The 15,325-nt window shown below is 43.9% G+C and overlaps 1 protein-coding gene across 1 annotated transcript in view; it reads left to right on the plus strand.

The window, feature by feature from the left end:
* PLCL1 (phospholipase C like 1 (inactive)) overlaps positions 1-15,325 on the plus strand; it is a 193,125-nt gene that overhangs the window by 151,368 nt on the left and 26,432 nt on the right. The window contains exons 4-5 of the mRNA XM_005490896.4: positions 1,295-1,370; positions 4,445-4,554. Coding sequence (XP_005490953.2) covers positions 1,295-1,370; positions 4,445-4,554 — 186 coding nt within the window. The remainder of the gene's footprint in view (positions 1-1,294; positions 1,371-4,444; positions 4,555-15,325) is intronic.

Consider the following 15,325-nt stretch of genomic DNA (forward strand, 5'->3'; position numbering starts at 1 on the left):
AAGATGAGATGAGAAGCAAAATTTGGATCTAAATTCCTCCAGAATTTGGAACTTTGAGTGTGACAAGTGGAAGCGTCTCTCATTCCTTGTGTCTAATTAAAACAGTAAGATGTGCTAATTTGCAAGTGTTAATTTATTACTGTTATGCTGTCTTCCACTAAAACCATCAAAACCTACTACTTGGGTTTTCATATTTTGTGTATTTGAAAGAAGGGAGGCTTTTAGCAGTTGCTGCATTTTTGCGAAGCTTTTGGGTGGTGATTTTTCTAATTTCAGGGTGCAACTTTAGGCAGTCACTTTTGAGTTTTCTTCCTTTCTAACTGGCGCTGCTGTCATGCTGTTTGGGTTTGATTGAGGTTTGTGGTGGATGTCCCAGGACAGTGAGGTTATTCTCAGGCACAGTTTGTTAAACAGCATGTTCTTGCCTTCCGTAACAGTTGTATGTACCACCTTTTGCAATTTCACAAAACAGAACCATGGAACAATATTCTTGTCTGCCTGGGCTTCTGAGAGGTTTTGGAGGCTTGCTACCATCAAAGGAGAATAGTATTTGCATGTAGGGAGGCTCAGGAAACTTGTCAGGTAATGGACTCTTCATTTGTTTGCTGTTAATGGGCTATTTTAGGAAGATGTCTAAGTAGGGAGGTGTCTTGAAACTTGTGAGTAAGCTTGTTGAAACTGCTGCTTCTGGTTTGTTTGGTTTTAAGTGGATTTTTTTGTTTTGGTTTGGTTTTTTGTGTTGTCTTTTCTGTTAAATTTCAACAGAAATATGGAGGATAGGATAGGATTTGGATCTCAGTTTCTCAGAGGAGAAACTCAAGAACTACTATAGGTGTCTGAACTGTTGCATAGAATAAAATCCAGCCCAGGCTTAAATACCCCTGGAAATGAGCTCTATTCAACACTTGGTAACATTTTTAATAACCACCTGTGTTGAGGACTATACTTACTTCCTCTTTTCAGAAAACACCAGCTAGAAAGGGCTTAGTTGAACACAGAATGAAGTTTGTCTGCTAAATCTGTTTTCTTCTGAAATCACTTGTGTTTCCTTCATATTGTTTGCAGTGCTGTCTCATAGATGTAAAACAGCTGTTCATGAACTTTTGGAGCAAAACATTTTCAGAGCAACTGATACTTAGCTTGATACAGATCTGAGAGGCCTCCATAGGAAAGAAGGATCCAATATTTATCATATTGCTCTCAAAGCAAACCTCCTCTTCAGTTTCAACCTTTGTGCTTTCTGTGTGTAGATGCTGCAGGAAACCCTGGTAATGCTGATTTTTTTTTTTGACAGATGATTCAAGAGAGCAGGGTTCTTATTGAGACGGCAGACACCACTCATGACAAGATTGTTCAGTGCCAGAAAGCAGGTAATCCATTTATAGGGAGCAGTTCTGGGTGGATGATGGGAAATAATAATGTGCCATAATTTACTTAGAGTTTGTGACTAATACAGCATTTTTCACCTGGATGTAAGTGAGCATTTTGATCTTTCTCTGGCATGCTCTATCCTCATGAAGGCTCATCTTCCAATAGCAATGCAGGTGTTGGATCAGACAAAAATACTCAGCTTTCACCTTAGAAGCTATTTCTCCATCTGCTCTACAGCTCTGAACTGTCTGACAGCATTTAAATTAGTCAAATGAACCAAAAAAGCACTAAAAAGAGGGGGTTGAGAAGACATGGTGCCTTTATTGAGTGCATTCTCTAGCTCAGTTTTCCCTTTGAGAAAAGAGCAGGCAAGAGGTTTCTATACCCACAGGACCATAACAATTATAAATACTATTGTTTCTGATAAGCATTTTTGAATTTGGCAAGTGATGCAGGCTACAGCCATTTCCTTCTAATAAATGTAAATAATGAATGAAACTGCTGTCTTGTAGTTAATACTTTAATTCATCTTTTTAATTAGGAGAAACTGGAAGCTGTTTCAACAGTAGCATTAAAGTGATTTCATGTGGTGCAAGAGCAGGATGGAACCCAGTCTGTGCTCTTTAGCCATGCTGGCATTGTGGTAGCAAAGGGACAAGAGGCAAGTGGCCATGTCTGGCTGGAGGTCATGGGCCTCATCACTGGGGCATGCCTTGGGTTCTGTGGATCTGCATAAGCATCATAAAATTCCTCTGCCCAAGCCTGCATCGTGTGCAGAGGGACAGTAACAAGGGAATGCAGCACCAGGAGCATCTCTAGAAAGTAAAATTTAAGAGCAATACTTAGCACTAAATTATGCAGACTCTCAGCAATATCTTTCTGCTGAGCTTGATCTGAGCAGAGAGAAGAACCCATGGCATTTGCCTGGGCACTGGACTCTTTGTGAGCAGGAGATATGCATGGAAAATACCATGCAGTACCATGCCACCACACTCATTTCCAGAGTTTCATGCAGGTCCCCTCTCCTTCCTTCCCCCTGGGAAAAAAAAAAATTAATTCAAGTGTGTTCAGTTTGCTGCTGCATCTTGTATTTTCGTTTTTGTTTGCTCTTTTAGCCTTAAAATTTCTGATTGAGAAGGCAGCTAGTGAGATAAGAAGTGCTTCTCTGAAGCCATGGGATTTAGAGAGGAAAGGACTAAGAGGAGGTATCCCTCCCCGTGCTCATTTGCCAATTAGTTTGTTGCAAATGTTACCTAGACAAATTTTTATCTAGCACTTTAAATGTGGTGAGATGAAGGACTCCAAATTAAGAGGTGTCAGAGGTATAATTGCCTGTGACATTGTCCTTTACCTCACCCCAGTGCTGATTCCTTTGAACATGTGTTCCACCAGACCTCTGCTTCATAGCCTGTTTTGGTGCAGGTTCCATGTGCCTCAGGGTCCTGCTGGCTCTCCCAGACTGGTTTTTATTGTTGTTTTTTTTTAAATGTGCAGGCTCAGCCCAATGCACAGGGGTCAGCAGCAGCCTGGATAACTGGCTCTGCTAAAAGCTTTAGCTGGTGTTGCAACTTGCAGTCTAACAAATGTTTGTGGCTCCCTCTTTCTGGGGCAGTGCTGTATCCAAGTTACAGATGGAGAAGTGAGGTCCAGAGGGAAGAATAACTAAAAGGATGCTGCATGAAGGCAGGGCTGTCCATGTAGAGCTAAGATCCATTAGCCACCTTATGTTTTCCCAGGACAAAGCAAGTAATTTGAAGGTTTTCTTTTACTAATTGAATGATTTGTAAGTCAGTTGGCGTGAAGCACACCTGCGAGGAAATTTTGCTTGGGGTGCAGTTATTTATACAGTTTTCCAAAGGATGTAGTGCAGGAACTGTGTTAGCCTTGACAAGCAAAGTCTGTGAGTTGGTGAAGGTTTGGAATATAAGCAACAGAGAAATCTTGCATTGTGTAAGGGTGAACAGCCTCAGTGTTACTGAGCTCCTGGAGTTGGTGCATAGGAAGGAAAACCAATGTTAATCTTCCAGGGGTGTTTTTGGGCAAGCTGTGCTGAGTGCAAGCCTGCCTTGGACTCTCCTTCAGCCGCCTGCCAAGCTGCCTCTGCATCTGCACTGTACAGATGTTCTCTCCATTGGCATTTCTTTGATGGCATTTCAAGGAAGCTCAAATTCATGAGTGACATTTATCCTAAAGTGTTAAGGGAGGCAGAGCTATGAAACAACTGGAGATGGAGCTTGGTTGTTAAGCCAGGATAGGATTCTTCAGATACTTTGGAGTTATTTAGTGCCAGTTTGGCCTTTGTAAGGTACAAATTAAGGGAACACAAGCAGCTCTTTTCCATTTTGTCTCTCAATCTACACCAGACTCAGAGAAAGGGTTACATACACTGTGCAGATCTTGTGAAATTGGTGGGCTAATTGGATACCTTAAGATTTTTAATTTACTCCCAGATTTCCCAAATTTTTGTGTCCAGCAACAGATCTGCAGATGTTTGCCACAGAAACTAGCAACGAAATGCAACAGGGCTGTGGTTGAAGTCTCAGTTATCCATGCTGCAGGAGTCAGAATCCTGTGATTAGAGTGTATGTGCTTCTGGTGCAGTTTATCATTGTGGAGTACAAGGGCTTTTCTGTATGACTGATTAAGATTAATGAGGAGATGTGCATTGGAGCCTGCATTTGCTGTGCTGAACAGGTATCTTCCACATGTGCCAGACAGCCTTCCAAGGTGCAAAGTCATCAACTCAAGGAGAGTGACAAACCTTTTGTCATAGTGTTGGCAGCAGTGCAGGCAGAAGTGCTGGAGGAGTGTCTGTGCATTGCCCAGTGCCTGTGTGGAACCCCAGCATTGGCAAAGAGAGCCACAAACCAAGTGGAAGCACAGCCCCAAACTTTACATGGCACCTTTATTCTGGAAAATGTTCTCCCGGGATAGAGTAATAAAAAGAAAAGGAAGGGGGGAAGCACAGAAGGAGGTTGTAGGATGTCCCAGCTGCAAGACTGAAAATGCTCACTCAGCATTTTTATGGGAAAATCAGTTGTGCATTAAGTGATGTGGCAATCTGTGTTTTTAGGAATGGAGTTCCATGAAGAGCTTCATAACCTTGGGACAAAAGAAGGTTTGAAAGGAAGAAAATTAAGCAAAGCCATTGAGAGTTTTGCATGGAATATCACAGTGCTGAAGGTAAGCACAGAAAGTACCATCTCCTGTCTCATATTAACTTTATAAGTAAACCTTTGTTTGCTCTTTTAGCTCCTCTGATTGTACATTTTACTAATTCTGAAGACACATTGTTCTTTTTTTTAATGGGATGTATCAATTACCCCCACTTATTGATATTTATCAAATATATCAATTACACCTCTGATTTGGAAGCTGTGAAGGGAATTTATCCAAGCCTTGAACAGAAGAGGAAAGATGGCTTATGGCTTGTATGATCAGGGACATGGGTTTGGTTGTCTGTTCTGCCCCATGCACCCTGAAAGTGATCTGTTTGAGGTCACTGTGTGTCAAATACCTCTTTTGTAAAATGAGAAATGGAGCATCGCTTTGGGAAGGACAGGGGGCAGGAGGGGCTGTCAAGAGAAAACATGAGGAATATTGTAGATCCTGCAGGATTATGTTTTCAAAGTGGAGTGCTGTCCAAACAGCCAAAAGGGGATTTTCACCCCTTCATGGTGGCTGTGCAGGGACGCACCACGGGGTGAAGTTGTTACTCACTGGGCTTTAGCCACTGGCTTAGCACCAGCCAGCCACAAATGGTCGTGGTAGCTGTGTGACTGAGCCAGGGTGAAAACAGCCAGGGATGGAAAGAGGAGAGGATTTGGTGGAGCTGCAGCACAAGACAAGGAGCGGGCCTGAGCCAAGCATTCCTGTTGTTAGCATTCAACTCACACCTTTCACAGCCTCATTTCCCACCTTGCTCTGATAGATCACACTTCCCTTCACTCTGTCCCAGCTGCTCCCTTCCTCCAGCTCCCAGGCTGCCCTGTCTGGCAGCATCTTCCTGTGACCTCCCAGTGCCTTTCCCTTTCCTGAAATCCCAGAGCAAGCCAGTTGATGAAAGGGAATTTTCACTAAGTTCCTCATCAAATGTACCCCTAAATGTAGTATGCAACAGCAGTAGGGCAGGTATGCATCACCATTGTGTGCTGGGAAGAACCCTTAACATGCCTTGAGCAGGAGAAGGAGAAAGGAATTGGGAAGAGAGAGGCTGAAGGGGCAGAAGTATGTGGGAGAGGCTATTGGTGGTAAAGAAGGGTTAGAGAAGACCTGGAGCACCTGTGGTTCCTGCATACCTTGATTGACCATGAGAGAGTGGAAAAGTGAGGAATAGAGTCAGTGTCAGCTCAGTTAATGCGATCTCTCATGAAGAGAAAAGTCAACCAGTTCAAAGTTACAGACTTGAATGGATAACCTATTCCACACAGAGCAATTGAGGTTAGTAGCTAGAGTTGTCACCTGCTCTGCCCCCAGAGCGCACTAGGCAGTTCTGAACATTAATCTGAATACCTTTTGCTGTGTTAGGTAAAATAAATGTCAAAACATTTAGAGTCACTCTAAATGTTTTGATTTTTAAAATGTTTGTCAAATATGAAGTTTTCATCTCTGAGGGTGACCTATGATTATTGAATGTACAAGTAGGGTATCAAAGAAACAGTTTCCATGGAAAATAATTGCTGCCTAGCACACATTGTCAACTTCCTTAAAAGAGCTTTTAAAAAAACCTAGTTAAGGTCAAGGAATAATTTACTTGTTTCATTTGTAATCCACAACTTCTTTTGTACCTTTCTCACACAATAAAATATTAACAGAGTTTGTGACAACCATCCATGAAATACACATGAAGCATCTTTTCATTCTGACTAAAGTCCAATTCAGGGATGACATCAGAAAACTGGGAATGAAGTTGTGCCCTGGGTGTGTGACATGAAACCATCAGTAATTGTTCTGTCATATTTTTTCTTTTTTCCCTTAAAAATGCTGTCTTTCAGTGACCCTGCCCATAACAAACCTGCATCTCCTCTTTAGCACTGAGTCCTCTCAGTGCTGGTGAGAGCCACACAGGAGGATTTGGTGGGAAGGGACCAACAGCCCTGCCCCACTCAAGCCATAGGTGTCCTCCCTGTGTCCAGTGGCAGGGTGGGCATTACAAATACATTTCACTAGATGTTGTTATAGGGTTGTAAGAAAAGGAAAAAAATACCCCATAACATCTCACAAATGCATCAGCTGCTTTAGGTGAGGGGAATGAATGGCTGGTGAGAGAAAGCCTCTCTGTGCGCTCAGGGCTGTTGGAGGCAATTACATCACGTGGCAGGAGTCGGTTTGTGTGAGGTGCCCGGGGGCAATAGCAGGTATTATGTTGTTCTTGTGCTGTGAAATGATTAATAGTCTTTTCCTAAGCTAGTGAAGCCAAGGCATATTTAATTAATGTGTTTCTTTATAAAGACTCATTGCAGTAGGTAAGCTTTGAATAAAAGAGGAGACGCAATAAGAAATTGCTACCGGCAAAATCATTAAATAGCTACAGACTGCAAGATTAAAGTGTATTTTATAAAAATCCCGACTGTGGTCATTTGTCATGTTTAAAAAATGCCCTGGGGTACTTTTTAGAGGTGAATCAAAATAGTATGCCAATTTCTTCCTTAGTTTATATAAACTTAATTACATATTAGCAATAGCCAATATAAGGACAAACTGTTCACTGGAAGGTGAAATTGTTACTGAAAGAATGGATGTTATAACTTGGTGACAGTCTAACCAGTCAGCTTTGACATTATTATTTCTAAAATGTCACATCTTCCTCTTTTGGTTCCGTGTTGTGTAGAATACTGTCAGGTTCACAGTCAGTAATACTGAGAGGCATAACTTAAGTGCACTAGACAGAAGAGTCATGCTCTCACAGCAATATTGCAGGAATAGTTTAAATTTAGTTTCACTTTGATTTCCATGCAGCACCAGCTCTGTCTGTTTTTCTCTCTGTATTTGAGTGCCAGTAGTATGCAAAGGTAGTAAAAGAAGTTTTGTGTTAACCCCCTCACAGGGACCATGGTGTTAGGAGCCCCTAATTTCACCCTGTGAGGCATGCAAAGCTGCTCAGTTCAGCTGAGGCAATCGTTCTGGTGTGACCCTCCCTTGTCACAGAAGGTCATTATCAATTTTCATAAGGTATTTCATGTTTTTAGAGCAGATGACTCCCACTTTCCCAGAGCAGAAGCTTTTATGTAGTTGTGTGGGCCCGTGTTGTTTCTGCCCAGATTCTGGTGCTTCTCCCACCTGCCTGGCAGGGCCACCTCTGCTCTGGTTCCTGGGGCTGCTTCTGCACTGAGCTCCTCCTGCCTGTGCTGGGAGAGAGGGGAGCACCAGGGCCTGGAAGGCAGAAGCTGAGAAGCCTCCTTGGGGCAGTCCTGACCTTGAGCTGATGAGTCCTGAGACCAGGGACACAACCCTGCCCTGAGTGCCGCTGGGGAGTGCTGGGTGGTTTTCAGGTCAGGTACGTGGGGGTGATGTCCTGCAGAGCCAGGCTGGGTCTGCTCCTGTCCTTCTCAGCACAGGACAGAGCCAGCTGCCACCTCTCCTGGGGCTCTTCAGCCCACTCTGTTGGCCTCTCCCATGGGATATTTACCAAGCATTTTGCAGTAACTGAGGCACTCTTAGCATCTGTCACATGAGCAAACCACTGACTCAGTGACTGCTATATGAGGTTTTAAGAATGTTTGAGGGGAAAAAAGTTGTAGCCTGCAAAACTACTCTCCTTGCTGAGGAAAAACTGTCACAGACTGCCAGGAGGTGTTCACTCAAGCAAAGAAGTTGGGATCTGCCTGAGTCCCAAGAGCCTGGCAAGTAAGTCAGACAAAGTTTGAGTATGTTGACTGTGATTCAGATTAACTGTTCTCATGTAGATGTACTTTGACAGCCTGCAGGCAGATTTTTCTTGGCTCTTTGTGCTTTGGTGGGTCAGCACATACAAAGTCTAGAAGCAATACCAAGAGGTGCTTGTATGTTGATGGTAAATGTCCAGATTAGTTAATATGCCAACATGCCTGCTTATTTAAAGACAAAACATGGAGAAAAGAAGATGAAAGTGGTGCTTACTGTTTTGGTCTTCAGCTGAAGGACAAAAGACTCAAATGTTTGATTCTAGTCTGCTCTGAAATGTGCATGTGTTTTTAAATCTTTTTTTGCTCCCCATGATAAGATTTCATCCCTGCTGTCTTAAGTCTTCTGTTCTGTCTAACCAGGACTCCAACTATCAGTGCATGACACAAGACATCAAGTGGTTACATTTTCAGGGCTTGTTTCAGCTCTCATCCATGAGGGTATCTGTTAATTATCCTGCATTTAAATGAATGCTGATTAGCTATATCAAGAGAAGTCTGTCAAGTGCAGAAGGCATACAATTATTAAATTGCCAATGCAGTTCTCTCTTTGGGGGAGGCCTCCACAATTTTATGATGTGGCTGTGATCAATGATAGCTCTAGTGTATGTGATTATATGCAGCAGAACTGTGCAGGAATGGCACTTTTGCAGGATGATGCCCTTCAGTTGCTTGGGAGACCTGCAGCATCCCAGACCCCTCACTTGGGTGGCAGAGCCCCAAATTAACACTTTAAAGGTTACTTGCAGAGATAAAAGGGAGATTTCTGACAGATGTACGTACAGACTGCCTGCCCTCACCTAAACTGAGGCGAATTTTTCATCACTGTAAGGTATCAGTTTTGAAGAAAACTGCTTGTCAGATAGTGATTGATATTCTAAAGCACCTTAAACACAGAGTTTCTGATGATCTTTGGAAGAACTAGGTCCATTCCCAGCCTTAATTCAAGGATTATTATAGTGCACTATGGAAGTGCTTTTGAATGGATACTCTATAGTATTATAAAATCTTGAGACATTTATATGGGTCTTTTCATAGCAGTCCTTTTTCCTGCAGTTAGCCATGAACCATGGCTTTTTTCCTTGGTATGCTGCAGAGTGGACAACAGAGCAGCACAGCAGAATCGTGGGAACCTTATATGTAGTTAAGCACAATGGTAACAATCTTTTCTGCCACATACTATTTATTGTTGCTAAAGGATTTGCATGACAATTTGTGCTATCTGGATCTCAAGTGAGAGCATGATGGATTCATGAGTCCCCACAAAGCTGCTGTATTCTATGTACATACATTTTATTCACTTTAAGTGTCAGTTAGGCTTTCCTCTCACCCCAAAAACTCCTGATACCATATCTCCCTCTTTTTCCCAACATATCTCTGTGGACAAAAACAGAATGTCAAAAACAGAATAAATATAAGCCATAGTGTCTTAGCAACTAATTCTTGTTATTTGCTGTCATCTTCTGACAGTGATAGTCCAGCAGGAGCAGTAGGCAGGAGTGGTTTGTGTGGCTTGGAGTTTTAATGCTTGCCTTTAAATGCAGGACTCACTGTGTTATTCCATATCAGCTCACCTCATATCTACTCATACCCAGATACATGCATTTTGAATGTGGTTACCCCAAAGGCTCTTTTTATAGAGAGATAAATGCATTTTGAATGTGGTTACCCCACAGGCTCTTTTTCTAGAGAGACTAAATATCTTTCCTGCTTTCTAGTCCCCACATTGTTTGCATTTGCTTTGTTGAGGCAGTTCAAACTTTTGAACTAAGAGCAGTGTTTCAAAGTTTTAAACCTCTTCAGACTCTGTGCCCTGGCTACTTTTGAAGGATCTGCTGCCTTATGCCAAGATGTGCTCAGCTACAGTGGAGATAATCTGAGCCAGTCAGTCTGTGATTGAGTGGCAGATTTTACAAAAATGAAGAAACGCAGGGCTGTTCTAATGATTCACATAGTGACTTCACATAGATCAGCTTGGTCTCTTACACATGAACTGAAGGACAAAAAGGAGAAAATTAATAAAAAAGCTGGCTTTCTGAGAGTGCTGGAGACAAGGTGAAGAGGGCATCAAGGTCAACACCCATTTAGTCCTGTAAATACCACCCTGCTTACTTGGAAGCAGTTAATTTAAAAGAAGAGGGAAGAGGTAGATAGGTTTTTCTTTGTAGAATCTGAGAAAGAGTCTGGAGGAGCCACATGGGAGCACAATTTGTTCCCAGACCTTTGTGTACTCTGAATGCAGAGGTGAGTGCAGTGGAGGCTGCCAGCTTCAGGGCTGGATCCAGGGCAAAGCCTGTGCTCCTGGCTCTCAGCACAGGCTCCAGGGCTCTTCTGTATGTGAAGGTCTTGCAAGATTTTTCTTGGATAGGGGATTTAGAGTCCTTTGAATAATCTTGAGTTATGAGATAAGGAGGTAAGTGTTGTCCTTCACATGCCAAGCTGTTTTGATCAGTGTATTTTGTAAACCAAGGGAACCAAACCATGTGATTATTAGGTAGGATAGGCAGATCTTTCTGCACACCTAGCAGAGTGCTGTTCTCTACTGATTTGGTTGATAAAGATCTCCTCCATAAGTGGTGAATGCACTTCTTGTTTGTTTTGCCCAAGCCCAAAGGCAGGAGCCAGAGCTCTTCAACAGTCTCCGAGGATTTTGTCAGTTGTATCTGGTGATGGAAACTTCTCAAGCTGCTTCAACACTGTATATTAGGGTAAAAGGACTGTAATCCTAGTCCATCAGGAGTACTAGTTAATCAGCTGGAATATCCTGTTATTCTTGGCCCTCAGCCATGCTGCCAGAGCATTGCTCTGGGGAGGATGTAGTGAGAGGTCTCAACAAGTACAGCATGACCTCTCCAGGTACTTGGCTGTTCCCTGGGAGTTTTTGAAGCCTTAATGGTGTTTCTGACAAGGTCTCTGTTTTCTTGGCCAAGGAAAATTCCGAGACACGAGTTGGATTTAGAACAAGCTAAATATTTGTGTGCGTTTAAAATACGCTTGAAGGCCACCCAGACAATCTTAAATCTTCAAGTGCCAACTGCTGGCAATAGCAGGGACTGAGCAGAGAGCAAAGATTTCCAGGGTTTACAGCTGTTGATGATCTCCTTCATGGTCCTGTGAGTTTCTGCAGGGCATGAAGTCCCAGGATAGCCTGACAAAATGAAGAGACTTTGTCCCCTGTTACTCAGTTATTGCTGGGGTTTTGTTGAATAATCTCACAGCAGAAGTGTTTCACTGACTGGCAAGGAATTATTGTCCAGACATTCAGATCAGGCAGAGTCTGTGTTTATCTGTCCAGGCACAGGGACCCACATGGGCCTGCACTCACCTGCCTGCAGTGCTGGGGCTTGTGAGGAGCAGCACTCACTCCCCAACCACACACAGAACCAAAGCCAATTAATAGTTTCTGTTCTTCCCCAGAGAACACACGATCTCTTTTCTCCAGCCTTTATCACCTGTTTGGGTAAAAAGTAGAACTGGAAGGGCCTGTGAGAAGCTGTGTAGTTCCTTCTGCTGATGAATATTTAGCTGCTGTGGATCTAAGCTCTGCTCAGGTATTTGGCATGGAAGGTGCTTGGTATGAGGCTGTACTGTTTTCCACGGTGATACCCAATGCCTGGCAGACCCAGGGAGCCATCTAGCTGCTGGGCAAAGAGCTGATGGCCAGAGTCATCTGAGCAGAAATGGGTGTTTCCGCCAATTTTCTCACTTTGCTCTTCTTCCTTCAGCACCAGGCTCTGTTCCTACAGGTGTTTCACAATGGTGGATTTAGGGACAAGACCTTCCTGCAGTCAGTGTGAACCCTAGTGTATGACAGACCAAAAATGGAAGGTCACTGAAGTTCATCCAGAAAACAAGTACTGTGACATGCCTTCCTTTGATATAAACTTTTATTTTTTTTACTGTGATACAGAGTTCTGTATTTACTCAGGTCTAAATATTACTCCTTCAGTTGCATTGGGATGGGTTTGTATGTGTGCAAACACACATGCATGTATGTATACAGGAGGTGAGACAGGCCATCAAATATATGTGCAAAACAACAGTAACTTTGACACAAAAGGAGGAGATTAGAAAAAATGAAAGGTGGTATGAAAAGCCCTGAGTGATACCTTTCTGAGTTCTTGAATTTGACTAAAATAAGCCAGAGATGGATCTGAAGCAATCTTGTGGTACCTTTTATTTTGAGTGATGTGACAAATTGCCAAAAACCATGGATCTGATGCCAAGCTGCTGGCTGTGCATGGGGGGTGAGATGGGTTTTGTCGTGGTGGGAGACAGAGCCAGGAGCACGTGGGGTCACTGTGCCTGGTGCCCTTGTGCCAGGGCCACCTCAGCAGCATGGGCTTTGAGCCCAACCAAGGGTTGGCACACTGAGGTGCTGTGCATAGAAAAACCACTTTTAGTGTCACTTGACAAATGGAGGCTTGTCAAGATGTTTGAAAGGCAAAATAGATGCCCAGCTCTCTCTCTTGTGTGGCTGGCAGCTCAGTGAAGCCCTCTCCTTGGTTGTCTGTCCTAACTCCATTACCTCTCTGTGCCTCACTGTCATCTCAGTCTTTGCTGTTTCTTCTCCTCAGCCTCAGATCCCATTCCCTCTGCATTGCCCCAGTTTAGATGATAATCTAAATCATGCCAGTGGGGGGGGGGGAACCACCTGGAACCCCCACCCTTGATTTAGACTGAGCTTTGCTTGGCTCTAAAGCTGTCCCTCACCAAGATGCAGTTCCTGTGAGTTACTCCTCTGTATTTTGTGCCACCTTTGTCCTGGGATGGCTGTGTGGGACCTGGCACTTCTGTGCTTGTATCTTTGGGGCAAACCCATCACAGCCTGAGTCCCATCTGTGCTGCTCACGTCACTGTTCTCTACCAGGCTGGCAGGGATTTTGTCACCTGGGTGTGAAGGCCAGCTCCTCCTGAGGGGGTGTTCATTAGGTCCAAAGCCTCTGCAACTGGAAAAGTAATTAATAATGTCCAGGTGGAATACAAGGAGAGTTTGTTCTCTGAAAGCTGTTTTGAGCAGCAGCAAGATTATCACCTATGAAGAGGTTATTTGAAAAATCATCAGGTAGGGTCACAAGTTTCTTGAAGATGGTTATCTTTTGAGGAGAAGTAGCTACTCCTGCATGTGTGTGCTTGGGCAGAACTGCAGAACTGTGCTGGAAAGTTGGTGCTATTGAGGAGAGCCAGTGGGAGGAGGAGGAGGGGTGGTGCTGATGCCCCACCAAAGGAGAATTGCTTGGGTATAAAAACTGGGTCAGTTTTTACTGACCACTCTCAGGAAGAGACAGTGCAGACAGAAACTGCAGGTGGCATAGGAACTTAGGCAATGTCTACCACCACCCCCTCCCTCCCCTGTAACAGGGATGTTTTTATCTGAGGTATGGTTATCAAATACTGCTGTACTTGCAGTGGAATTAATTAACACAACATGGAAGACATGGAAATTGGGAATCTAGTTTGTGCCAATCTGGCAATGTGACCTTGTTCAGAGAATTAAAAAGGCTATGATGAAAGGATGAGTTTCTGCAGAATTTCACACATTTCTTGCTTCTATCTGTCAATGGCTGTACTAACAAAGAGCAAGAGACAAGGCCCCGCTGCCTCTGTCAGGTGTTGTGGATTGCAGTGTAACCCAAGCAAGGCTGCCAGCCCTGCCCACACAGCTCGGGCAGCAGTGCTGCAGGGCTGGGAGCCTTTGCTCTGGGCCCTTGGGTGGCACTGGGTGCCCAAGGCAGGACCCCAGTGCCTGGCACTCACCGAGGGGCTTGCAGAGACCTTTTCCTTCCTGGGCTGGCAGCAGCCCACACTACCATGCCTGGATGTTTATTCATGCCACTGAAATCGTCAGGGAGTGGAGGGCTCTGCTTCTAAGGCATCCATGGTGGGTCTTCATGAGGCAGCCTCCACCCACAGCTACTTTCTGAATTTGTTGAGTATATCAGGGAGAGACTAGGGCACTGATTTTTACCAATTGTAAGAGAGAATTGCTTGTACATTACTTTTTTCCAGCATTTGCTTGTTGTTAAATCTGTGCTGTGCCATTCCCTGGGAGCTGTAACTGGTACTCACCTAAAATGGTTGTGTTTGAATGGTGTGTGATAAGAGGTTCAACATCTTCTAAAAATTACTCTTGTGGTATATTTAGAGCTCCTTACAGCTCCTGTTAGTTGATCACATACAGTTTCTCAGAGCTCAGAAATTATGACAAGCTGACTGCCCCTTTTGTTGTGTGAATTATGTGCCAGCATCTACAAAACCTGCTCCCTGGGGCAGAATGGGTGTCTCATTTAAGCTAGTTCCTTGGGGGAGCTCAGGAGGTGATGAAAGCTGCTGGTTGCTCCGTTGGAACTTCCTCCTCTGCAGTTGCTAAGATGCTGGTTTTGGGTTTTCCCTGGCACAGTCAGTGGTCTCAGTGAAATCCAGGTATATATTTTGTAACGGAGCAGTACCTGGCCCTTGTGCTTGGTTGAAGCTGGGGGCTGGCATGTCTCTGTGTGAAAGCCAAGTCCTCACCTTCTCCCTCCTGAGCATTGATAGAAATCCTCTCTCTGTACATCAGAATGTGCATAATGCAATTGTTAGCTGGCACCTCTGACTTCTTCTGTACTTGTGTGAGTGTGACATGAGTCAGAGGAGCCAAACTCTGAATCCAGCAGGGAGTGATTTGCTGGCATGACCTTCCCCATTTCATTGTGCCAGTCTAGATCCCATTACTGCCTCCTGCCATTGAAAAGTGTTCATCCCCACCACTACATATTCTGAGGGTTGTGGTTAAAGTAAAATGTTCTTTAACTCAATTGTGGTATTGATTAGTTTTTGTTGTCTGGAGCCACTGGCAGTAGAAGGCTGTGGAGTAAAGACTTCTGTGTTTACATGTGTGATTATTGGAAATATGGGTCTGCAGGGGTGGCTGGAACAGTGAAAAGCCACGAACTGCATTAAGTGGAAGTTGTGGGTGTTCAGTGAGACCAGGCATTTGCTTTGCAGTTATTCTCCCCTAGATCATGGTAGACCCCCCATAAGCCCTAAATGCAGCAAGCATTTCAAAAACCTTGCACAGAAGCTAGGGAAAT

This window comes from Zonotrichia albicollis, chromosome 10, assembly GCF_047830755.1.
Source record: "Zonotrichia albicollis isolate bZonAlb1 chromosome 10, bZonAlb1.hap1, whole genome shotgun sequence".
NCBI lineage: Eukaryota > Metazoa > Chordata > Aves > Passeriformes > Passerellidae > Zonotrichia > Zonotrichia albicollis.